The sequence below is a fragment of the Podarcis tiliguerta genome, assembly GCF_965153285.1.
Source record: "Podarcis tiliguerta genome assembly, chromosome: 16".
Taxonomy (NCBI): Eukaryota; Metazoa; Chordata; class Lepidosauria; order Squamata; family Lacertidae; genus Podarcis; species Podarcis tiliguerta.
In genome coordinates, this window is record NC_139549.1 from 12,663,548 (window position 1) to 12,690,477 (window position 26,930).

Below are 26,930 nucleotides of genomic sequence, written 5' to 3' on the forward strand. Positions count from 1 at the left end.
TAGAGCAGGCATAGGCAAACTCAGCCCTCCAGATGTTTTGGGACTACAATTCCCATCATCCCTGACCACTGGTCCTGTTAGCTAGGGATCATGGAAGTTGTAGTCCCAAAACATCTGGAGGGCCAAGTTTGCCTATGCCTGGGTTAGAGTGTCAGACTATAGGACCTGGCAGAGCAGGGTTCGAATCGCCACACAGCCATTAATCTCACTGGGTTACCTTGGGCCAGTCACCATCTCTAACCTACCTCACAGGGTTGTTGTGAGGATGAAATGGGGATGAGATGAACCATGTACACCACCTTGGGATCTTTGGAAGATAACAGTGATATTATATATATAAATAAATGAATAAATAAATATTTTAGGTAGTCGATGCTGTGACTTGCAGTTTGTTCTACCCCAGAATGGGTAAAATAAATACACAGGGTTGGAGGGCACGCTCTGTCCAGTGTTGGCAAGGTCTCCTGCAGACTTTGCCAACCTGGTGCCCTCCAGGGTTTTGGATGGCAGCTCCCATCAGCCCCTCCAACTGGCAGGACCAATTGCCCCCCCCCCTGTAATCTAACAACTGTTGTTACCCTCCCTAGCATTATATTTTACAGCAAACTTTGCCAGCCTGGTCCATTTCCCCCCATGTTTTGGACTGAGCTGTATTTGAAAACATTGGGAGGGCACCAGGTTGGCAAACTTCCCCTCAAATGTGAACTAACAAACTAAACCACAGCCTTTACCTAACTCTCCTAGAGAGTCTTTACCAGAAGAGGAGACCCAGGAACACAGAAAGCTGCCTTCTGCTGAGTCATACCATTGGTCCATCTAGCTCAGCATTGTCTACACTGACTGGCAGCAGCTCTCCAGGGTTTCAGGCATAGAGTCTCTGTCGGCCCCACTTGGGGATTGAACCAGGGACCTTCTGCATGCCAAGCAGATGCTCTTGACCACTTGGCTACGGCTCGTCCTCCATGAAGCAGACTTCCTAAGCAGACTTAAAACCCTGGTACCTCTTAGTTCACCAATTAAGACACAGATTACGCTGCTTTGCTTGCTAAAGGAATCCAGCGACTGGGGAAATGCCTGGATTAGCCATGGGGTAGATGGGGAGGGGGAGATGTGCCGGGTCAGAATGGGAGGGGAGGGGCATGAATTCCACCCAGATTAGAGGGGGCCAATGCCTCTTCCTATCATTGCAAGGCTTTTCGTGCCTGAATTCCTTCAGTCCCGCTTTCCACGTTTTCCCTCCTCCAATATATGTTAGAAGTAGCTCTGGCATGGCACACAACAGGGATGTGCAAAGGCCATATCATCTCCTGGAATAAGTGAAGTTGGCTATATCCCTGTCCCCTGCTGCAAAAACCTGGGTCGTTTATGGGCAATTTCTGTTGGAAAACTAGGTGCTTCCCGAACCAGCCAGCAGGGGGTGGTAGCTGTATAACACACACCCCTGCAGAGATACTGCATGTGGATCTATGTGCAAGTACACATGTGTGCACATGCAAGAGGCACACTTCTATTTCATTATTTTGGTTATGGATGTTTATGTCCTAACGTCCTAAGTGTCACTAACTTAACACCCCGCCTGCGAGATTTGCACCGGCTGCCAGTTTGCTGCCGGGTCAAGTTCAATGTGTTGGTACACATAAGACCATATACAGCTCAGGGTCAGGTTACCTGAGAGACCGCCTTATCCTTTATGCACTCAGTAGATCCCTGTGATCTGCGGGGGAGTTTCTCCTGCAAGTTCCAAAGATCTGGGAAGCCCACTTCACAGTAGCTCAGAGCAGGGCTTCTAGGACGGCTGCCTGATGAGAAACAACAGGCACCCTTCGGAAATAACGGAAGTAATTATTGTTCCAGCAGGTTTTCTCAGCTGGATAAATGGCTCTTGACCACAAGCATCTATTTTATTGTGTTTTGCTTTAAGCGGATGGGCAGGTTTAAATTTTTTAAAAACCTGCTCGCTGATTTCATTGCACATTGCCTGGTGATGATTGTGTGGAAGGCAATTAATAAAATACTGTAATGATCATAACGAATGCTTTGCCATTACCCAACTTCGTAAGCTCCCACATGCCGCATCCTTCGCGTGAACATGTGCACGCACAGGCCCTCCCAGGTGCTGGGGACATACATGTACAAACCCTTGGGCATGCTCCAGCAGTTGAGGAGGGCTGCTCCTTTATCCCCCTGTCGCCTCCCTCCTGAGAGCAGGAAGCTTTGTAGTTCAGGCCCCTGCGCACAATGAGATTAAACCAGCATTTCACACATAGTTCCCCTTGCAAGCCGTGGTCTTGCTAATCCTCCCTGCACGTCACTCTGAGCTACCTCCAAAGGTTCATTTTCTCCTACGCTCCCCCCCCCCATTTGCTGAAAATAGCAGGCTCCAATGGGGGCAAGGGGGCACAACCTTCCTTTCAATACTTGAGTTTCCCTCTACACAGTCCCTGGCTGAATACACACCATAGATTTTAAGTACATGCCCCCCCCCCAAAAAAAATCCTGGGAACTGTTGCTTACCCCTCACAGAACTACATTTCCCACCATCCTTAAGACACTATGGTTCCCAGAATTCTTTGAGGGAAGGCAAGTGCTTTAAATGCATGGTGTCTGCGCAGCCCCTCTTTATTGTGCCCCTGGCACAAAACTTTGAAAGCCATTGAGGCATTAAGCCCAGAGAAGGCTGCCCGTGGTATCTCTGCATGAATCACTGGTCTAGGCCTTCTGTCAATCAGCCGCTGCCCAAGGCCGGGTAATATTGCCATGCCTTTGCACTGAGCACGACTGGATTGCTTCCACTGTGGAAATGCAGAATTACTAGCCTTCAGAAGAAGCTACCCATTTCATCTCTGAGTGAGTAACGGCCCTAAGCGATTTCCTTCCAATCACACTCAGAACAGTGACTATCCAGGAAAAAGAGGGTAGATGTTCTGAGGTCCCGTCTCGATTATGCATTTAAGGCAATGCCATAGAACTTTAAGCAACCATGGCTTCCCCCAAAAGCCTGTAGTTTTTCTCAAGGGTGCCAAGAACCATCTTCCACTTTCACAGAGCTTTAATATTTAGAGTGGTTAAACAGCCAATCCCTCTTCTCAAGGAACTCTGGGAATTGTAGCTCTGTGAGGGGAACAGGGCTCTCCTTACCTTGCCTTCGCAAACAACAATTTCTAGGATTTTTTGAGGAGAAAGCTCTGTTTAAAGTGGCATGATAGTGATTTAAACATATAGTGAAGATGGGACCTGGGTGTGGGCGGGTGTTTAATTCTTGCTCTTACAAACCTCTCATGTTTAGAAAATGCTGCTTCAGACAACACACAGCGGCAAAGCGAGAGGAATGAGTGGCGTGCTGTTTGGTTACCTGGAGGTTCTGCTCATCTGTGCTGCCCACATCAAGACTGCAGATTTCCACTTTCCAGGAAGGGCTGCAATACTGAGTTGGAGGATGAGGGAAAAGCTGTGTGTCCCCCTTCCATATTTGAGGTGTCACAGGCCCAGTTGTGCTGGCTGATGGAGCCTGAAGCCCACAGGGCAGAGGAATAGACTGGGCCAGTTCCAACTGCTGAAACATTTAGCAGCCAGCTTGGGAGGACACCCTAGATCTGAGGTGTGAAATATTTTTCAAACCGAGGGCCGCATTCAAACAAAGTGGGCCACACTCTGGGGGCTGCCTGCCAGTGGTGGGTGGGCCCAGAGGCAAAAGTGGGTGGAGCGACCCATGCAAATTTTACCTTTGTACAGTAGACTAGTTTCTACACACACTCACACAGCCCTCTCTGTCTTCCCATCCAGGCAAGTACTGTCAAAGTTCGGGGAAGCATCCCAGCCAGGCAGAAAGAAGGATGTGAAGAAGGACCAGTGAGGAATATGGCCTGAGGAAGTGGGGTGTGCTGTGGGGACAGTCCTGAGGGCCAGGCATTTGGCCCCCACACCTGAGCTGCCCCACCCCTGCCAAAGACCAAGAGTCGGCAATGCAGGCTGTTGCCAATCCTGGCTCCTAGGCCCTGCTTCCAGTCAAACTCCTGGGTGGAGAAACATAGAAAGCTGCCTTAAGCCAAGCCAGACCATCGGCTCCATCTAAGCTCAGTAATGTCTGCACCTGTCCAGGGTTTCAAGGCAGGGGGTCTTTCCCAGTCCTACCTGGAGAGGCCATAACAGGCTGGTGTGGAGGAAGGGCGGAGGGCATATTTCTGTGTGGCAAGAGAGGTAGGCTAAGGAAAACAACAACAGAGGCCCAGTTTTCACTGTACAGCGATGTTTCTATTAGGAAGGAGGACAAGTGGAGAAATGGGTGGTGGAGGCTCAGAAATGCCCCTTCCTCAGCCCTGGCAGCTGGCCACAACCAAAGGCAGGGAACCCAAGCTTGAGGATTTCAGGTCCAACTCAGTTTTTCTTTTCATTTGGCAGTGGAGATGGGGGGAGCCGTTTCCCTCCCAGAGTCCAAGGCTTCTGCCGGAACCTGCTTGGAGATAGCGCTGTTTCGCTGGGCGAATTCGGCATGCTTCTGCCGCAGTAGCTCCTGCTGCTTCTGGAAGCCGATGGACCTGGGGGTGGGGGAAGCACAAGCACTGCGGGTGAGAACCAACTAGGCTTCCTCCAGGCAAGCAAGCAAGCTCAGTGTTGCAGAGTGCTAAAACAGGCAAAGACACCTTTATCAGCCCAAGGGGCACAATGACAAGGAGTCAGTGATGGTCAAAAGAGGGCAGAGCAATGGATGGGATTCTCACCCATGCACAGGAAGCGCCATTGCAGCCATGTAAAAATCAGTGGTACACACACAGAAAGAAGACACACACACACACAGAGAGAGAGAGAGAGAGAGAGAGAGAGAGAGAGAGAGAGCTCTCCATCCAGGCAAGCAAGAAGCATCATCAGAGTTCAAGGGCACATTCCAGCCAGGCAAAAGCATTCAAGGAGGGTGAAAAGCAGGAACAATGAGAGACATGGCCTAGGGAGGAGGTGTGGCCTGGAGAGACTTCCGAGGGCCAGACAGAGGGGCCTGGAGGGCCACATTTGCAGCTTGGGCCTAAGATTCCCCACCCCTACAGTAAATCAAGAGCCTACTCAAAAGCACTGCAAACCTTAGTACTGTGTCCCACATAAGCACACGTTGCACTGCAATGAATTCTTATCCCAGTTTCAATGGTACCAACTTCTTAAGTGCAGCTTTATTATGTGCTGGGTGGGGACTTATAGTTTTGTTGCTTCTAGTTTAACTATTTATTTGTGCTTTTATATTGTATTTTTATCTTACGAATCACAAGATATTTTGATGAAGGGTGGTTTGTTTGTTTGTTTGTTTGTTTGTGTATTACATTTGTTAGTCATTTTAGCTTGCCCAAGCCAAACCAGAGTGACTTACAACAGACTAAACCAACAGCCCCACATTAAAACCAAGGATGGGTGCGAAATACAGTATCTGGGTTTACAGTTAATGTTAATTTGTCTGCCTGCTAATCGTTCGCTTACCCCGCACTTTCCAGTGCATCTCCCCGTAACTATTGTAACTGAAAGAAGTTGGCATTTGTTGTTGTTTTTTGAAGTAGATTTGTTGCGCTAGGACGACAGAGCCCTTTAATCCGCTTTAAATGCCCAAACCTTAAGTTCTGATAAGCACATGAATCCCTTGTGCAAAAGACAGACCATCTGGAGACATCCTAAGGATACCTTGGGAGAAGAAGCCACTGTCCCTTCCAGACTGTTTTACAGGAAGGATTCAACTGCGTACTGGAAATTTAGGTTTGCACAATTAAAGGAGATTAAACAGCTCTGGGGCAACGAATCCATGTTAAAAACAACAGGCAGACCTTTTTGAAGTTAGGAAAACAATGGGGAAATGTACTAAGGAGTGTGGGATAAAGGACTGACTAGTGGAAAGACATGCAACCACCACGCAAGAAAATCAGAATGGAATGACAATGAGTGCTTGTTATTATATAACCTCCCTGCAAAGAAATCAGAACAAATTAAAAATAAGGTACTGGGTGCAGAAATCCACATCTCAAAGATCTCAGCTTTCAATTTATTTATTTACTTTTAAAAGGCAAGTTTCTAGTCCTCATAGCCTCATGGGTTTCAGCTGTTCGGGGGTGGCAATTGCCCAGCAAAGTTACTTAAAAAAATAAGAAGGAAAAAGACTTTCAGTGGTCACACCATACATTTAAAGCACACTTATACCACTTTAATGGGCTTCCGCCAAAGGATCCTGGGAACTGTGGTTTGTTAATGGTGCAGTACAATTCTCAGCACCCTTAATGAAGTACAGTTCCCTGGATTCTCCATAACTGCTGAAATGGTATAATAGTGCTTTAAATGCACAATGTGGACAACTTGTAGGGTTCAGTGCTACCCAGAGCTTTGACTGTACTTAGCAAAACTTAAATATAAATTATGGAAATTAAGGAAAATACAGTCATGTTGTAGAAAGAATACAGTTCACACTGAGGGTCATTTATGTGGGGTTAAAAAAAATGAGAATATATGTACCTAGCCCGTTCCTTGCTCTCATTATATATCTGGGTTATGACCCGGTCCTTCTCATCCATGAAGTTGTTGTGAACTTTCTCCAGCTTCCTGCAAAAAAGGAAGAGAAAAAAGGTGTTTGGGTAGAGGTTAGAAGTGGAACAGAAGCAGTAAAGCATCACTGGTTAGCGTTGGTAATGCATTTAACAGAAACTAAGCAAGCTGAACTGCAGCAGAATGGAAACAGCACTGATTGCAAAGAACCCAGGGAGGGACAGAAATCATTGGGCCCCCTTATAGCCCTAGCTCAAGATAGGCATTCCCTGGGGTGGGAGTGCAGGGAGACGAGAGATGGTGTAAATATCCTGTTCCCTTGGAGGTGGGGGAAGCAGTCAGATATATTTTCTGCCCTGGTCCATGTCTTTTTTTTACAACTGGGGTGGGAGGGGTTGGGGAGACAGATGTGGAAGAGGATGAGATGAACTCTTTGGGTTCGGAATTCCAAGTGGACAATTAGGTCCATCTAGCTCAGTGTTGTCTACACTGAATGGCAGCAGATTTCAGGCAGGGATCTCTCCCAACCCCACCTGGAGATGGCATCAGGGATTGACCCTGGCACCTTCTGCATGCTAAGCAGTTGCCCTGTCAACAAACAACAGCCACACCGCTGCCCCCAATGTTCCCTGCATTCTATGTTTCAGTTGCACACAAATGCTGGTGGTGCTGGATGTTTCCTTCCATTTGGCAGACTGCCTTTCCCTCTCCCTGAATGTCTGACAACATTATATTCACAGCATGTCAAAGAGATGGCTACTGCTTATTCCACTAGCGCCTCACCTCCTGAAACAACGGCAGGGGTGTCACGCTTCTGAGAAATACAAGTCCTATTGATGCGCAGGGAAGAAGAGCTAATGAAGGACTCAACCCACCCACCCTTTTTCCAGCTTCCCAAATTTCCATGAGAAAATGTCTTGCCACTTAATAGCCTTTTTGTGTGTTTACCTGGGCTCCGCAAAACTGGGGTTGTGTGTGTGTGTGTGTAAAGCAGGGAGGGTGGCAGAATTTGCTGTGAGCAAACTGAACTGGCCCACAGTCTGCTTGTCCGCTCTTTGCAAGCCAACCTTCCTTGCAGATTTCCCCTAATACTGTTTTGCTTTTAGCATTTTTCTAATATGACAACATTTGTTCCCACACAATTTATGGCTCGTCCAGACCCCCCCTCCCCACTTTCCACCAGGGAAAACCTGCTATTTATCACAGAACTGGAGCAAACAGCAATTGGGTTTTCTGCAAGCAGGCATTTGCTCCAATTCAGTGGTACAGAGCGGGTTTTCCCAGGCAAAAAGCTCTCAGACCCATGCTTCCTAGGCATGGGACAAACACAAGTGTGGACACCATCATCAAATTTGTCCTCAACTGTCTGCTAACTTGGTATTGCAGAAATGTGTATTTATTTTAACATCACCGGTTGAAGTGTTGACGTGATTATGTTAGCCATTAACCACCATTAACATTCATTGTTTTATCGTTAACCTTTCTCTCGCCTTTTGCCCCTGTGGCTTAGCCAAATGCACAGAGAAAGTGCAGCCACTGTCTTACATCTTAATGCAAATTCATGACATCTGTTGATGCAACCCAAAATGGGCTTTGTGTGTATTTTGTGAGAGTTCAAGGGCAAGTCTGATGCGTGTATTTTTTTCTAACAACGTCATAGTAATGGGTTAATTTTCCTATCATCTTGTTTATACTTATTAATCCATGCAAAAAGACAATTTGCAGTTTTTGTTCTTTTTTCCCCTGGGCAAAGTGCGTGGGGGGGCGGGGTTGAGGGGGAATTATCAGCACTCCCTGAGAGTTATGCCTTGGCCCTTGACCAATATGAACTGGGCTTTTGGGGGTGTAGTGAGTCACTCATTTGCTTGGCAATATACGTGAAAATGCTAGCTGGCTGACAAGAAAAGAAATGGCAAAGAGCTGTAACTCCAGTGAGTGGCTGGGTGTGGGGAAGAGATCCATCACCGCCTTATCATCCTCACTTGAACAGACAGTAACCCTGCAGCAAGATGCACACTTCAATGAGCAATCATCGGCTCATTGAGTTTTCAGTCAGCTCTGAAATCGTCATAAAAAAGTTGAACAGCAACGCTATTTCCGAAAAGCTGAAGGACCGGATCAGGAACAGTTAAAAATAGCGAAGCGAGAACTGAAACGAAACGGTACGGGTGACGAGTCCGTCGAATTGGATTAGATCCCGAGTGTAGTGTTTAGCTTCTTGAGCAGGCAGACGGCATTGCCCGTCCCAGAATCCTTTGCAAACGCCGCCTTTCGTTCTTAGCCAGCAAAATAAAGTGAAAGGAATGTTTGTGGACTGACTGACAAGTGCATCCCTCAGTTCCCAAGTCTTTATCTGTGGGGAGATTGCTCAAAGGTTCTGGAAGCGGGATTAAAAAGCAGGCTGGCAACCGCCTGAGGAAAATGCCTGCCGAAATCTATACATGGGTTGGCCTCCACTGGGCATTTTTTGGTGGGGCAGGGTTGTGTCTTAAGCTCCACCAGTTTCGAGACCTGAAGGTGCCCTCCCTTGACAACCTGGGAAGAAGCAGGAAGTGGCAAAGACGAGGCTCCCTCTCCCAGCACTGTTCATACTGGGTGCATATCTCCTCCTCTACCACCAGCACCCCAAACATGTTAACTGCTCTGCATAAAGATCCTCTGAGCGCCGCACAATACTGAATGTATGAATGAAAAGTGAGTGGATGCATTAACTATTTTATGAATGAAGAAGAACATAAGAAGAGCCCTTATGGATCAGGGCAAAGGCCCATCTAGTCTAGCTGCCTGTTCTTACAGTGGCCAATCAGATGCTTCTGGCATGTGGCGGCTCTCCAAGATGGGGTCTCCCCCAGCCCTACCCAGAGATGGAACCAGGGGCCTTCTACATGTAAATCAGATCCTCTGCCCCCCAACCCCCTGAACCACAGCCCTTCCACAAACTCGGGAAAATGAGAAGCACGGAAGGAGAGGCAGTTGATGGCAAGACGCCCTGCAAAAGCGGAAGAGGGGCATTCTGTCCCCTGTTGCTCTTCTCCCCACATGGGTGTGGAATTTGATTCACCCATGTGCCCTGCCCCCCCTTTTCAGGCCCCTTTAAATGCCCCTCCCCGTTCAAGCATAAGCAGGCATGTTTAATTGCATTAGGCTTGATTAAAGGCTGCTCACGATTAATCTCTCCCTGGTCATGGCCGGCTAATTAGGCAATGGATTAGAATTAGAATTGGCTGGCTGGCTGGCAGCCGGGGTTGGCAGGCTGCATTGCTGGGAGGGGGGTGGCAAAGCAAGCCAGGGAAAAAAGAAAGGGAAAGAACCAGCCCAGCACCAGCAACTGCACAAGGGTCCGCCGTACCGCCAAGACAGGCCAAAAGGAAGCAAAGGCAGTTGTCTCCAGAACCATGAGGGCTTGCATCCCTTTCTGGGTTCAAAAGGAGGGACTTCCCCTACATGAAATATGTGTGAACCAGCACCAGTTTCTGCTAAAGAGCCCATGGCCTACAAGTGTCTGATGTGGGCTCCTTCTATCTGCCACACATGTTGCAATTATCCACGAAGCTCCCTTATAAAAGGACGTACAGGCAACTCCCCTATTTACCTGCATTCAAGGCACAAGCGACCGCGACCTCACGCATCGCTGTGAAGCCGGAAGTGGCAAGAAAAGGGTCAAAAACGGCCTCAAAAGAGTACAGAAACAGCAAAATTGCACACAAACCGCGTCTAAGAATCCCACGAACCTTTGCAAGTGCAATCCCAGGAGCCCTTGCACCTACCTTTGGAGCCTCTGGAGAGCTGGAGTTTGAGCAAGGAGGTTTGGAGGGAGCGGTTTTGGTGGGGTTTGTTTTTTAAAAGGTTTTTCAAGGGCTTCCAGAGGTTTAGAGCATGGGTAGGCAAACTAAGGCTGGACTTGGCCTAATCGCCTTCTAAATCTGGCCCACAGACGGTCTGGGAATCAGCATGTTTTTACATGAGTAGAATGTGTCCTTTTATTTAAAATGCATCTCTGGGTTATTTGTGGGGCATAGGAATTCATTCATTTCCCCACCACCCAAAAATATAATCTGGCCCCCAACAAGGTCTGAGGAACAGTAGACTGGCCCCCAGCTGAAAAAGTTTGCTGACCCCTGGTTTAGACAGTGTTCACAGACTTTTTTCAATGGTGTTCCCAATACTGTATACACATTTTCACTTAAATGTGCACATATCCCCCACACAGAAATAGGAAGTTGCCCGTACTTTTTCATGCAGCACGTAGTTCAACTCGCTTGCATAGGAGGCAGAGAAGGCCACCAACCTAGATGGCTTTAAAAGAGGATTACAGTGGTACCTCGGGTTACATACGCTTCAGGTTACAGACTCCGCTAACCCAGAAATAGTACCTCGGGTTAAGAACTTTGCTTCAGGATGAGAACAGATATCGTGCTTCTGCGGTGCGGCGGCAGCAGAAGGCCCCATTAGCTAAAGTGGTGCTTCAGGTTAAGAACAGTTTCAGGTTAAGAATGGACCTCCGGAACGAATTAAGTACTTAACCTGAGGTACCACTGTAAATAAATTCACGGAGGAAGACAGCTATGAAAGGCTACTAGCCATGATAGCTAAGCTCTGCCTCCACAGCTGGAGGCAGCCATGCTTCTGAATACCAGCTGCTGGAAGCGACAGGAGGGGAAAGGGCTCTTTTGCCCGAATCCTGCTTGCGGGTTCCCCACAGGCATCTGGTGAGAACAGGATGAGACGGGCCACTGACCTGATCCAGCAGGCTCTTAGCTCATTATTGCCTCCACCAACTGGCAGTGGCCCTGCAGGGGTCCAGGCAAGAGATTCTCTCCCAGCCCTATGCTGCCGGGGATGGAACCTGGGACCTTCTTCATGCAAAGAAACGATGGCTTCAGCTATGATGGGGCTGATGTCAGCATTTGGAGGGCACTGGGTTGGCAAAGAGAATTCATGGAGAGAAGACAACTGTGATCAATAAGTGGAACCTCCATGAGCAGGGGCAGTATACCTCTAAACAACAGCTGGGCTGTGAAGAAACCAGGATGCTTTTGCGTCCTGACTGTGGGCTTCCCCTAAGCACCCAGGTTGGAAAGAGGTTGGTGGAATAGTTTGGTTTGATCTAGCAGGGCTCTTTCTGTGTTCTTATTCTCTCCATGTTGCATGGGGAGGGGAATGTGAGCGTGGCTTAAGGCCACCTGGAGAGTTCACGGCTGGGGAGAAATTTGAACCGAGGACTTTCTGATTCGTAGCTCAAGTGTCTTAGATACTAAATGGGAAGGATCATCACTTTGTGGCAGAGGGAGGGACACCTCCTGTCTGCAGAAGGTCTCAGGTTCACTCACTGGCCCCTCTGACGAAAAGGATTTCAAGCAGCAGGCGAAGGGAAAGGCCCGTCTCTGCCCAAGACCCTGCCGGTCAGAGAAGGCAACATTAGGGAGGATGGGCAAATGGCCCAGCCTGGGAGAAGGCAGCTTATAATGTTCCAGTGTTCCTGCTTTGCATCCATAATCCCAAATGCTGCCCTGAGCTCCTTAGAGAAAAAGGTGGGATATAAATGCAAAATAAATAATGATCAGCAAAGCACTGCGGTGGGTTGGACTAGATGACCCTTGGGGTTCCCTTCAACTCTACAATTCACACACACACACTCCACCAAAGAAGGGAGAGGAGTTGGCTCCCAGTCTCAAGGAACAAGAGTGGCTTGCAAATCACACAGCCTCCTCAGAACTTTTGGGGCTGCCCGCTTTCCCACGCAGCTTGTCTTCCTGATGGTAAAGCAGGGTGGTGTGGGCAGGATACCTTTGGAGGCGGTCCAGGGATGAGGAGGCAGCAGGGCGTGCTGCCAGAGAGGATTCCCAATGCCCTACTTAGCTCTTTGCCCCTGCACTGGCTCAGCAAACTATGTGGAAGAAACAAACGCAGCTAAATCTGTGCGATGCATTGTCAAGCTTCACCAGGGCAGCGATGGGGAAGCTGATGGCATATTCCCTTCTGGGCAACCTTTGGGAGGGGGCGGAGAGAAGGGCAAAAGTGGGTGGAGCCAAGGATGCAATTTTTTACCTTAGTATAGTAGGCTAGTTTCTACACCCCCACTCTCACACACCCCTCTCTCTCCTTCCTCCAGGCCAGCAGGAGGCGCTATTAGAGTTCAAGGACACATCCCAGCCAGGCAAAAGCACTCAAGGAGGGTGTGGAGCAGGGCTGGTGAGGGGTATGGCCTGCTGAGAGTTCTGAGGGCCAGATACAGAGGCCTAGAGGGCCACTTTCAATCCCCTGAGCCTCCCCACCCCAGAACTTTAAACCTGGAACCTTCTCATCTGGTTTGGGGTGGTGGGCAGGGACGGAGGAAAAGGGAGCAGCCCCATACCTGAATCCTATGTAGTGGGCAGCTAAGCCGCCCACTATGACGAGCAAACAGTACCCAAAGATGTATCTGTTCTGGCGACGCTTCCTCTCGAACTCGGGGCCTGAGAATGACTCTGAAGGAGAGTGGTGGAACTGTTGCCAATACCGTACGTCCTCGTTGGGCTCTGATGCGCTCCTGCAGGGAAAAGCAGAAAGTCAGCACAGGGCTGGCACAGAGACCGCTGCACTCTGGTTGGCTGGCTGCTTACAGAACTGGGCAGGTGCAAGATTTTTTGGTGCCCTCTACAGTTGGGGAGCGAGCAGGGGGCTGTAGAGCCTGAAGGAGGAAGTTCTGGCCTTCAAGGTGGGGTTGGCCTCCATCTCCCATCATCCCCCAGCCAGCATGGCCAATGGCAAGAGATGATGGGCAGCTGTAGCTCCAAAACACCTGGCAGCCCAAGCTTGAAGAGCCCTGGCCAGTGGTGGTGCAATGTAATTTTGTTATGTACTGAGTTGAATAGGATCCAAAATGCAGCAGTCTGATTGGTCCTAGAACAATGCAGCAGTATGATTGGTCCGCAGGAGCCACCCAATCCAGCTCCAGGTGGAAGTGAATCCGCAACCTGATTGGCCTACAGGAGAATCCTGGAATTAGCCAATCACGTGCAGCCCATTGTGTAAATAATGTATATAAAGCAGATATTTGGGGGGAACTTGCATTCCTCACTACTATGAGCATGAAATCCACACTCGACTCCGAGTATATTTCAAATTGCTTAAGGCAGAGGACAAAGAAGGATGGCGATCAATGGCTACTAGCCAATAGCAGGGTTGCCTCTGAGTGCCATTTGCCAGGGATCACAAGCGAGGAGAGCATTCAGGTCCTGCTTGTGAGCTTCCCATGTGGTCGGCCCCTGCCAGAACAGGATGCTGAACCAGCCATTGGTCTGACCTGCCAGATGGGCGGGGTATGAACAATAAAATTATCATCCTCATGATTATTATGATTATTACTGCATACCCTCCAACCTTCCTGTGGATACATCTTTCTGTACCAAGCTCCCAAAGAGCTGTCTGACTCGCACAAGAGTACAGCACCTCTGCAAGTGTCGGCTCATCCTCCTCCACGAGCTCAGCGCTGGAGGGAGAAAACATGACATTCCAGGATTCAAACCAGAAGCTGGGCGGCTTCTGCAATTCCAGGATGTCTGGGGGAAATCGGGACACTTCAGGGTACACTGGGAATCGCAAGTGTGATTATATATGGTGACCCGTTCTGAGATCTGTGGATGAAGGGCAGTATAGAAATTTAATAAATGATAATAATAATATTTATTGGGACATGGGTGGTGCTGTGGGTTAAACCACAGAGCCTAGGACTTGCCGATCAGAAGGTCGGCAGTTCGAATCCCCGCCACGGGGTGAGCTCCCGTTGCTCGGTCCCAGCTCCTGCCCACCTAGCAGTTCGAAAGCATGTCAAAGTGCAAGTAGATAAATAGGTACCGCTGTGGCGGGAAGGTAAACGGCGTTTCCGTGCGCTGCTCTGGTTCGCCAGAAGCGGCTTAGTCATGCTGGCCACATGACCTGGAAGCTGTACACCGGCTCCCTCGGCCAATAAAGCGAGATGAGCGCCGCAACCCCAGAGTTGGTCACGACTGGACCTAATGGTCAGGGGTCCCTTTACCTTTACCTTAATAATAATATTAAGTGGGGAGAGTTGCTGTTGTGCTCAGGTCCTGCTTATCAGGTTCCCATAACAGGCACAAGGAGGTGAGAACAAGATGACGGACTGGATCTTTTACCCTTATGTGTGGTAGTCAGGAGCCATTGGCGTGAAGCTCGCAGGAAGCTTTGTTCCCAGAGGTGGGGGGCATCTCTCGTTCCATACCTTTTCCCGAAGTTGCCCAAATCAAAAGGGTTCCTCCAGGCGCCACTGCTGGTGCTACTGCCATGGCTGCCTGGGGGAGGCCGAGCTTCTTGGGCTGCTTGTGTGCTGTCGTAGCGCCTCCGGCTGCTGGCCTTGCTGAGCACCCGGTAGGCCTCGTTGAGCTTCACAAACTGGCTGTGCAGCTCAGGGTTGCCTGGGTCCCTGTCAGGGTGGAGCTGTGGAGAGGAGAGGAGCTCAGCTGGTTAGAGCGCAGTGCTGATAACGCCAAGGTGGCAGGTTCGATCCCCGCATGGGACAGCGGCATATTCCTGCAACGCAGGGGGCTGGACTAGGCGAACCGCAGGGTCCTTTCCAACCCTATGAGAAAAGGCTGGCCTCATATGCGCCCCTCCTGCCCCCCCTTATCCCAAAAAGGATTTGCTGCAGCTTCTGCTTCTCTGGCGATTCAGAGGTCATGGTGGAGAGCTGACTTAAAGCACTGAGCCAACCAGCTTAATATTCATTATTATTATTATTACTATTAGCATTTTCTACTATACTACTATTACTATTTTCCTCTCTCCAAGGAGCTCAAAGTGGCATACATGGTTCTCCCGTCCTCATTTAATCTCCACATCAACCCTGCAAGATAGGTCATGTTGAGAGGCAGCGACTGGCCCAAAGCCTCCCAGTGAGCTTCACTGGTGAGTGGGATTTTTTTTTTTTTATCTTGATATTTTATTAAGGATTTTCTTGTTTTACAGAAGTAAGTGTAATGCCTCGTTGTTGTTTTTCCATGTAACATTTTTACAAATCCATTTCATTTGTTGAGGCATTAGGGGGAGAAGAAAAGAAAAAAGAAAAGGGGGGGTGGAGAAAGGGAAAATGGAAGGGGGTGGGGTCGGGTGGCGGTGTTTCTATTATGATTCATGGTGAGTGGGAATTTGAGCCCTGGTCTCCCAGCTTCTCTTCCGACACTCTAACCACTACACCACACCGCCTTGCACAAAGCTTATGCAAAGGTCAGATTGCATCCAGATTTTTATCTGAGCATTTGTTTTCCTTTTTTTACTACAGCGAGCATTCACCCTGCATTTATTTTATTTGATCAAGCAATTTATGCACCACTTAACTGCAACAATCTCTAAGCGGTTTACAGAGAATAAAAATTAAAACTATAAAATCAGACGTCAATTAAAATGCCTGCTGGGAGAAAAGTATTCCATAGGCACTGGCAGTTCAGCAGAAAGGCGGCACATCTGACCTCAACAGGAAAGGAGGCCGGTAAGATTCTTCCTGATTTGCAAGCGGGGCATTTGCAAGTCTTCCCCCTAACCAGTTGTCCAACCCACACTTTTCAGCACATTTTCTTATCACCTTCTTAACCACAATGGTGAATTTGTAGCCCTAGGGCAACAGAGCACTTTAATTCACCTTAAATTGTTCAAACCTAAATTCCCCACTGAATCAGAGCAACTGCCAGTGGGGTTTTCTGCACACCAATGTTTGTTCCTGAGCAAGGGGGCAGGTCTTCACTGCCTGAGGAATATAACATCCACCTGGGAACATCAACCAAGCCTGTTCGCAGTCCCCTGTCAAACAGTTCATCTGCTTTGAAGATCAGGGGACTAGGCAGACTGGAACTTGTTTCTGGTTGCGAATCCTCTCAGAAGGCGAAGAAGAGAGGACCTTCTCTTCTCCCTCTGTATATCTGTAACACACAAGCCGCCTGAGAGCCTGACTACAGCAAACCAGCTGGATTCGACTTGCCAGAACTGGCATTCTAAGTCTTGAGAGCATTTGGCACTTATTCCTGTATGCACTTTCTTGCAAGCGTATCGTTGCTTCAGAAGGACTAGAAACTTGCTGCTTGGAGTTTTTGTGACTGAAAATGGAGATCCTCAGAAACTGGCCTCCAACACTCCTACAGAATGACAGCATAGGTACAGCTTCCGAGAACCACCTTGGCCTTCCTCTTAGAGGATGTTTTGGCTAACATTTAAACAGTCACTGCATCGCCCTCCCAACGCCCTCCCTGCCTCCTGCAGTCCTAGTCTCACCTGCTCTAGTCTCTTCTCTTTTTGGTACAGCACCTAACACACTGTTGGCTTTGAATAGGAGCATAAGAAGCTGCTTTTTCCTTAATCAGACCAGTGGGTTCATCTAACCAGGGGCCTCTCCGGACATCCTTTCTATTGTGCATTCATGGTTATTTGTGCTCATGGTGGTTCCAGGGCATTAATTTGCACATCACCCCGCTTTCAATACCGCAAAAGTATCGGGCCTGCATTTCCAATCGGCGCACAACCCATAACTCCCCATGAAAACTTGCAGCTTTTTATATCACTGAATGATCTACGGCTGTTGTTTTTAATCCCGCTTTACTTCCACAATAGCACAAGAGTGACTCCTCCAAACGACAAGAATGCGCTAACGCTGGAGAAGCACAACAGAACAAATATTAAAGCAGAACGATGTCTGTATGGTCCAGTATAAATCCGCCACTAATGGACTATGCATATTGCAGAGTACACAATAAAATAGATGGCTGGAGGGGTCCAAAGACACTCCGGTCAGCCCAGGCTGGCACCCTCCTCTGTAAGCTCCTGCTGTTTGAGCTTGGCTGCCAGGGAGGTGAGGCATTGGACTCAAAATCTCTAATTCCATCTGGCTAAGTTGTAGTTGTCTCCTAGCAGAGCTTTTGCAAAAAGCTGACTACCAGCAAAGGAGAGAAGGGCCTTGCTGGCTTGTTCCAAAAACAATATGTTGGGACAGAGACCCTGGCCTGAGGCTGCTGCTGCCTCTGCCCTGGCCGCCCCTGTATTCCCACAAGACCATCCATCACGGAGCCGTGCGCGGTGGGTGGCAACAAAGAGACGTTCCGAGCCAACGTGCCGAGACCAGGAGCTCCTCTGCTTCCCGGACCGGAGGAGAGGCAGGCGAAAAGAGTTCAAGGCTGCAGCCTGATAAGTCTCTTGCTGAGGAAGCTCCCCGCCGAGGCTGCATTACAGGCTGTCCTCACAAACTGTTAGCAAGGAAGGCATGGGGTGAAGCTGGGTGGGAATTTGTACTCAATAGTGTTCATGGGTGGGTGGGTGGGGGGAGGACAGTCCAACCCCATAGCCTGGTTCTGGTAAGAGCCAGGAAACCTTATATGTGCATCTGCACCAGTCCAAGAGGAAGGTCCTTGAGGACTTCCTGTGTAGCTCAGAGAATATCCCAGCTTTGTGGGCCCGATTGCTGTGTTTTTTCCCAGCCCATGGGCTGAATATGACCATGCAGGTATCTTTATCTAGGCCCCAGGACTCTTCCAGCCTCCAGCTCACCTCATTATGCCCTGCTCTGAGCCCTCCTTGAGTGCTTTTTGCCATGGACGATGGAGAGATGGGAGTTTATTGGGTGTAGAATGAATTTGTTTGTTTGTTTGTTTGTTTGTTTATTACATTATTACAGTTGTAATCTCATACTGCAGAAATCTCTGGCTTTCACATAGATGGAACATGGCCTACCGTACAAAGCTCTGTACGCTTTCCCCTCTGACCTTGCCCGCTGCTGGCATCCCCCACTAGGTGATCCATAAAGAAATGTGGCCATGGGGCTTAAAAATCCCGCCACCTCTGGTCTGTAGTTGTAACCCACCCTGGGATTTATGTGAGGCACAGGAGGACTTGGCCTCAAATATCTAGATGAAAGATGGCCACTTCCTTCCCTGCAGAACCTCTCGGTTGTAGTGATCAGCGGGGTGGGGGGGTGGGGGAGGCTCTTGGTAATTCCACTGCACTCTGAAACTCAGGGTGGGGGGCCATTCATGCGGCAGCCCCCAAGTTGTGGAACTCTCTCCCCACAGAGGTGGGTCGGACACCTTCGTCAGATAGCTTTTATAATATGCTGAAGACCCTTGTGAGAGAGATGTTTTCAGGACCCACCCTGTTCCTGTGACTATCATTTGTTTTACACTGTATTTAATACTGAATTTTAAAAAATTGGGACCTTATGGTGAAGGGCAGGTAAGAAACCAAAATAATGAGAATCTTTAATAATGCTATCTTTCTGTGGGTTGTAACCAACTAAGTTCTTTTCAGGAGTTGGTGAACCTAAGTGAGTCATGCCTATTAACTTCAGTGGGTCTACAATGAGTAGGACTTGCATTGGATACAACCCTTTTTTCCTTTCTAACTATAAATGCACAAACACAACAGCACGCTCTCTTTCTCCCTCTCATACACAGATACACACTTGCCCATCTTCAGCCTCACTTTTTAAGGAGCTCAAGGCAGTATAAATGGTTCACTTTCCCATTTTTATCTCCACAAGAACTCTCTGAGGTAGGCTAGTCTGAGAGAGCAAAGGGCTGAGGGGAGATATATATTGTTTTGAGTCAGTACCTCTTCACTCCTAGACTTTCCACTCTAACCACTACACCACCCTGCCTCTCCTAATATCCTTTCCCTGCTAAACGAGGGCACAGTAAGAGCACCTAAAAGGCCCCCGGGGAACAAAAGTGGGGTGCAGAGCACCAAGGAAAAACCACCAGGGCGAAGTTGCCGGCAAGAGAATCTCACACTCGCCGCGCCATTCAGCTTGTCATCTTGACACGCTCCTCTGATTTAGCGTCGAACACAAGCAATTAAAACAGCCCTGCAGTTAAAACCATGGAGGCAAGAAGGGGGTGGGTGGGATTTTGGCTGGTGGAGAAAGAAATGAGGGGAATTTAGAATGGGGCACTTGTTCTCCCTGGAGGTAATCCTTCGGGTGAAATGAGTTCCCACAGACAACTCAAATGCGGGCTTGGCGGCGGGTGGGAAGGGGGAGAGGGGCCTGGAAATAACAGGGACCTCTCTCCTCATCCGACTGCAAATCGTGTCAAGTTTGTAGAAAACAAAGCAACCTTCCTCCTCTTCCTCCTTCCAGGAGCTGGTTGAAGTATTTCAGTGTTCCCATTCAATTCTTAAACGTCTGTTAACTACCATGAAGCCACACGACAAATCTCTCTTTTGCTGTCTCCGCCACAAAATCTTAAACTTTCAGGTTGGTTCAGGCTGCTTCCTGGCAACCAGTTAATTGACCAGTTCATCCTAATTTGTTTGAACAAAGTTTGAAAGGAGGTCAGAGACCATTCTGGCTTGATTTCATGGAGGTTGAATTGCATTGTTGTGTCAAGCAATTGTTATTCCCCGCTACACACACAGACACCTTGCAGTGAATTTACCTCTCACTTTCCTTATCATAAATAACAGGCTTTTTGGGGGGGGGGGGTGAGAGAGGTTTGCTGCACAAGAGCACCAAACTCACTTTAATTGTGCAACCTGAATTTGAACACAGCACCTCTAGACATCTTTTTTTTAAATTGCGCATTCATGATGTTTTGGGATCATGGTGATACTGAGGCAGTTATACATGACCCTGTTTGCTGCTTCATTCCCCATTGGTGCAAGTCTTATAACTTCCTGCCAAACTCTGGTTAACGATTCGCACCAGAAGCGTTCAGAGGGTTCTGTGTCTTTCTTGTGCTACAGAGCAGGAGTGCCCCCCCCCCAGACACAATAAGGGCGGTAACGTTGAACGAGCATCACAAAATATCTAATAAATCAGAACAATGTATTGGCGTTCCTGTATGAATCTGCTACTGATGTGCTATTATTGAACCAATAAATATACTTGGGGGGGGGGGACCCAGCAGTTTGGAGTAGGCCCCTTGTAGCATTTTCTCAAAGGACGATGATTCCTAATCAAGTAATTCAGCTCCTGCAAAGCATATTCCTTTCCTGTTCTTTTTTTGACAAATCTGTTTATTTCATCAACACTTGGTGGCTGCAAAAAGCCTCTCACTCACTTTGGTTCCAAAACACATGGCACTCGCCCTCGTCAGCTGAAGGCAAATACAGCCTCCCGGGACTGTAATATGTTTCATGACCACAGAAGAGCAAACATCCCTTATTGCCTCTCCCCCGTCTTCCGGCCCCCCACCCCCAGCTGGCTCCCCACAATGCAAAGCTGGCATCACTCAGCGGAGGCCAGAGCAGTGGACAACAAAGATATTCTGGAGCGATAAGGGGGTTGTTTCAGTTGGAGGCTGCGTGCAGATTTTCCCCTTACATGGGGAAGTGGCGGGGGGTGGGGGGGGGAGGAAGCCCAGCACAACATCCTGCTCCTTTCAGGCCCTTTAGCCGGTATTTGGGACAGGGCAAATCTGTCAACTCCAGTTTCTCCTTTTTCCCATTTTTAAATCCAGTTCTCCGCATGTACACGTCAGCATGCTAACTTACGAAAATTCATCAATATTTTAGTGCGATGTTTTCTTCTAACACACAACGCAACTCTGCCTAATACGCACATTTTTGCAAGCAATTTTCCCCAATATAACGTGGGCTTTTTGTACATTATTTTCAGCAACAAACGCATTTTACGCATTCCTTACCATAGCATGTTTGTGGACATCACTTTTGGCTGCAGAAATGCATTGCAAAATTCAGAGAAGTAGGGCTCTCGACGGATGGCTGTGTTTTGGTTCGTGAATTGTTTTGGGAACTGTGAACTTGGTAGGTTCGTCTGGACTGTGAAATGAACCAATTTTCTCCCCCTCTCTGCCCCTGTTCCCTAGCTATGATGCCCGGCAGTTAAAGAGATGTTCAGAATGTTAAAGAGTTACGGATAGCCTGCCGGTCCCTCACCCAGCCCCGCCGTCAATCCTTCCCAGCTAAAAAGGAAGCGCAAAGCTCAATGTCCTTGCAAAAGAAAAACGCTTGCTATGCTGGGCAAACCAATAAATCCTCCCTAATGGTTAATTAAGAGATTTGACGCAGGAAAACAAGCGAGCTGGAGGGGGAGGCAATTGTTTTAAGGCAGCAGGTCAAATGCACACAGGCAGACCTTATTCTCCACTGGTTTAAAATACCAGGGTAGGAAGAGAGGGACAGAGGGCGATGGGGGGGGGGGCAGGGGCAGGAATGTGCCAAGCAAAGGAAGATTCCCAGCTGTGACCTGCCTCTTCTGAAAGAGCCCGGCTGGGACAAGGTTGTGGGTTTCCAAAATGTGTCCCCACTCCCAGCACCTCCAGCCTTTTGAACCCCTGTGCAAGCCCTTCCTCTGCCAAGCCGCCACTGCGCAGCTGCTTTGGGTTAAGGTCCCTCCAAACTGGTTTTGTGTGGGTAGGTGCGTTCTGCAACACACCACTGATAGCGTAACAGTGCATTAGTAGTGGGTTGATAGAGGGCTGCCCTGCAGATCATTCTGCTTTATGAGTAGTTCATAGAATCCTAGAGTTGGAAGGGATCCCAAGCGGCATCCAGTCCAACCCTCCAACACAGGAATTACAGGTAAAAAATCCCTGAGAGATGGCCAACCAATTTCTCTTCAAAAACCTCTTATGAAGGTGAGCCCACCACCTTCCCACATAGTCCATTCCACTGCTGAACAGCTCTTACCGTAAGAAAGTGTTTCCTATGCTTAGTCAGAATCTCCTTTCTCGTAATATGAATCCAGTGGTTTGGGTTGTACCCTCTGGAGTAGCAGATAACAAGCTTGCTCCACCTTCCATGGGACAGCCCTTTAGGTAGTTGAAGATGGCTCTCATATCAAGCATTCTGCAATGCTTGATAATAATAATATTTTATTATTCTTTATTGTGGGAAGCTGAATGTGCATAGATTAAATGCATGCATGTTGCAAGTTACAAGTAGTAGTTGTAGTTGTAGTAGTAACAACAACAACAATAAATGTGTGCAAAAATACATTAGGGAACATTTGCAACAATATACGTATTAGGGGAAATTGAATATTGAGGAAGGGGGAAATGTGTACATTAGAAGAAATGCATACTGAAACACTGGTGAATTTTCATGAGGATTAAAAAACAAATGTATGTATGTATATTTGCAAACGGATGTGGAAATGTGGAAAACTGAAATTAAGAGTGGAAAAATAAGAAACTGAAAGTGAGCGGCTTGTTGATCCCTCCCTGCAACCAAGGATGGCTGATTTTGTCCTCGTGTGCACTCGGGACGTTCCTCTTTGGCCCCAGGCACATGTCTCCTCTCTGTTTACCTTGCAAGTGGTAGCTTTCGGGAATGGCGCTAGACAGCAAACACTGGCCACCGGGCTGCTGCTTACAGGAAGAACTACATGAAGTGATGTGGGGGAGAGGGGATGTGCGTACAGCAGGGCTGACTTTACCTCCTTCAGCCAAAGGGGGTGGTGAGCTACCAACTAGGCCTGGGGGGGCGGGGGGGTTGTTCTCTTCTGATGCCCAGGCATTGCCAAATCCCTCCTGTCCAATTCAGAGCTTCGGTCTTGAGAAACCCTCCTTCGTTTCCACTGCAACCCAAGCTAACCAAACATTGCCATTTCCACCTCAGTGGTCCGCTAGCGCACTTGAAGGTATGCAAGACCCATCTCTCCGCTCGACCTCTGGCAGACAGATTACGATAACACTCTGCAAGGCTGGGGTGGTGGAGGAGACATTTATATTGCATAGATGGGGCAAGGATGGGGAGGGGGGAGAGGTTAACCAATCGCAGGCAGGCGGATTCCAAAGCCTTAGAGGCATCTTGCCCCTTTGCACCGAGCCAGCTCCAAACCTTTTGCAAGAGTGCCTGGAAGGCCCCCAAATTGTACAACGTTTGGTCTGCCTTGATCCTTTCCCCCAGTATGAGCTCCTCTCTCTCCCGCAGGCCTGGCTCACTCTCCTCTAGCAGGAGAGGGCTGCATGAGGGTGGAAGGGAGAAGGGAGAAGTGGAGCTGGCGAAAGGGACAGAATGTGCCCCTAGCGGACCACCTCATGTTAAAAATCTACTTGGGTGAGGGGATGAGGCAAGGCACAGACGAAAGAAAAGAAAGGGAAAGAGCCCCAGTTAAAGATTGATGGGAAGTGCTACTAGCTACGTGGGGCCTTTTGACATCGCCACCGCCGCTCTCACTCCAGCTCCAGTTTTAATTCCCGCCCGGGTTAGAGAAACAAGCAAACGTGCTCCACATTGGCCCAGACTAGAGGCCCTTCCGCCTGGCCAAAAGAGATAAAAAGATTCCAAATGCTAAGATTCCTGGGCAGCCCTCCAAAGCAGCGGAGGCCAGAGGCGGGTGAAGGAGGGAGCCAGCCAAAGTGGCCACATCTGGGAAAGACGGTTTCGCCACAGAACAAGGTCAGGGGTTTCCCCAGAAGTGATTCTGGAAGAGGGAGATTGTACAGTGGAGCAGCAGGGGGACTTTCACGTGCATGGCTTAAATCGGCCTTGCATTTGACAACTTGCCCCTGGTAGCCACAGGCGACCGGAAATCCCACGCAGGCGAGTGACTGAGCTGACAGAGAAGGGATGGATCCGTTCCATCAGTGGAGGGAGGTTTGCTTGTTATGCTTTTACAGGAGGGGGAAAAAGATCATGAAGTGGCACGGTCCACTTCTGCCATCTCAGGACTCTGTTGCCTTATGCTATGTGTGTAAAATCAGGTCTTGGTAAGAGAATGCAGGAAGATATGTGAAGTTACAGAGGTATCTTGGGTTATAGACGCTTCAGGTTACAGAGTCTGCTAACCCAGAAATAGTACCTCGGGTTAAGAACTTTGCTTCAGGATGAGAACAGAAATCGCGCGGCGGAAGTGGGAGGCCCCATTAGCTAAAGTGGTACTCAGGTTAAGAACAGTTTCAGGTTAAGAATGGACCTCCAGAACGAATAAAGTTCTTAACCCGAGGTACCACTGTATTTGTCCAACATGTTTCCTCTGCATGGCAGCAGCTTTCGAAGAGTCTCAAACAGAGCAGACTCCTTTCTGTCACCTGCCATCTCAGGGGTGGGGAACCCTTTTCAATTGGGGGGCCGCACTCCCTTCTGGACAGCTGTCTGAGGCCACATGCCAGAGGCAAAAGTGAGTGGACCATCAAAGATATATTCTACCTTTGTACTGTAAGCTACTTTTTCCACACTCTCTATTTTTTTTAATGCATTTGTACATGATATACCACCCTCTGCACAAGTCACAGGGCAGTTTATAACTGAAGCATGCAGATAAAAATCTGAAAGAATAATGCGACCCTTTAAAAACGCAAACAACAACAAATCAAGGAAAGCCAGTTAATCTGTCCTCCACTGAAACAAGCAAGAGGCATTATCAGAGTTCAAGTTACACATTCCAGCCAGGGAAAATCACTCAGGGTGCAAAGCAGGGCCAGCGAAGGATTGCGGCCAACAGAGGGTTCCAAGGGCCATACAAAGAGGCCCAAAGGGCCGCATCATCCAGGCAAAAACGTTAGTCACAATCAGTGGTGTTTCCACTGAGCTGCAGTTCAGTTTCTGTCAAATGCTCACTGTCTGTAACTATGTAACTCTTTAAGTAACATATATTCATTTCAATGTAAAGGAAGCATCAAAACAATGTAAAAAAAACCAAACACCTCATCAATTGTGCGGTGTTTGTGGACTTAGAAGCAACAATGATGTGGAAAAATACCAATCAAATCCATTTGACTGGTTTTCATTCCGAACCACAAACAAACATGCAAACTCCTGCAATTCCCACTTCCTTTTCCATTGGAACTCTCTGGTATTATTATTTATTACTATCTGGTATTACTATTTATTTGTTGCATTTATACCCCACCTTTTTGTCCAAGGGGCTCAAGGCAGGGTATATGTTTCTCTTCCTCCTCCTCCTCCTCCCCCTTGAATCCCCACAGCAAACCTGTGCGGTGGCTTAGGCTGAGAGGTAGTGACAGGTCCAAGTTCACCCAGTGAGCTTCAGGGCCAAGTGGGGATTTGAACCCTGGTCTCCCAGGTCTTAGTCCATCTCTGTTTGAGGATTTAATGCCTGTTTTTATAAAATGCAGTATGGCTACCAATGGGGACAAAATGTGCAAGAGGAGGACTGGCCACAGACCACAGGCTCGGCCTACAAATAAAGCAGTTTTCCCTCCACCCCACCTTACACCTCTGAATAAACTTCTGATTTGTCACACCCTCCACCCCAATCATCCGGACGGGAGTTGGGTCGAATGTTCTCTTCCTCACTGGTACAAGGGCTTGGTCTCAAAATAGCTCCTCACTCTCCCATCCCTGATGCAGCTACTAACTGGGGACATTGAGCCCAACCAGAAGCAAAGGCCAAACTGTCCCGTCCCCCCGTCCCCAGAGGTCCAAGTACCACTTGGAAGCGATCAGTTAAATAGCCGGGGTGGGGAGGGAACAGATGCAAAGCTGCTTTCTGAGCGGTGGGGGGGAAAGGATGGCGGCAGGTCTGGAAGATGTCACTTTTTGCAGGGGCAGAGGGACAAAAAACAGCTGTGCGCAGATGGCGAGAGAGGCTATAAAACACTTGGCACAGGGCTACCTCTGCTGAAAGTGATATAGTGGGTTGTTGTTGTTTTGTAATGGCTAAAGGATAAAAACAAAACAGGACACACAGCAAGAGCTGCTACTGCACAGCTGGGAATCCCACCCCACACAAATTCCACGCAGAGGGAGCCCAGATTTGCAGCTCTGAAATTCTAACAGTCTTTAAAAGCACAAGTGACCTGCTTGCACAATGTAATCCATTTTGCAACTGCCGGGGGGCCCTCCGGACTGCTGGGGTTTGGGGGTGGGCATACTCTGCAACATGGCACTGATGCAATAACAGCGGTGGGCTTATATCGGACTGTCCAAACATTGATCCATTGTGTTAGTGGATCGGTGACACTTTTTCAACTTTACAGAGTTCTTGTGGCATTCTTACTCTATAGTACAACAAAAGCAGGGCAGAAACTAATAAACCCTGGAATATTTGTGGCATAAAAAGTTATAGGATTTCAGAAAGAAGCCACGGGACATTCATTGGTTAGAAATGAAGCAGTCTGTCTGCCCCAAGACATTTGCAGCAACAAACAATGCTGAAAGCGGAATTGTGTATAACCATCCTGGTACCATTGTGAGAACAAATATGCACAATAAAAGGGACATCTACTATAACTCACTATAATAATCTCAGTAATAAAAAAGGGACATCTGAAGGGGCCTTGGGTGTTTTCAAATTTCCTAGTGTTTGGGGCTGGAAGGCAAAGGACGGGAGATCTGGCCCACAGCAGTGAAAGATGGGAGAATTATGTGGTCTATAGAAGCTTATTTCCAGTCCCACTTTTGCTACTCTAAAAAGCCCTGGAAAAAGGCATGGCTTCCAAACAACATCCTTTGCAGTCGTAAAGCCTAGAAACTATTTTCTTTTTCTTTAGAACGAAGGCGGAGATTTTCAGGATTCCACA

General features: G+C 48.4%; 1 protein-coding gene across 2 annotated transcripts in view; it reads right to left on the reverse strand.

Moving 5' to 3' along the window:
- Positions 1–4,229: 4,229 nt before the first annotated feature.
- Positions 4,230–26,930, reverse strand: part of DNAJC4 (DnaJ heat shock protein family (Hsp40) member C4) — a 49,125-nt gene continuing 26,424 nt past the window's right edge. For both annotated transcript variants that reach the window (XM_083418621.1, XM_083418622.1), the window contains exons 4-7: positions 14,729–14,943; positions 12,863–13,036; positions 6,478–6,564; positions 4,230–4,535 (exon numbers count right to left, since the gene is read on the reverse strand). In XM_083418621.1, coding sequence (XP_083274747.1) covers positions 4,388–4,535; positions 6,478–6,564; positions 12,863–13,036; positions 14,729–14,943 — 624 coding nt within the window. In that variant the 3' untranslated portion in view covers positions 4,230–4,387. The remainder of the gene's footprint in view (positions 4,536–6,477; positions 6,565–12,862; positions 13,037–14,728; positions 14,944–26,930) is intronic.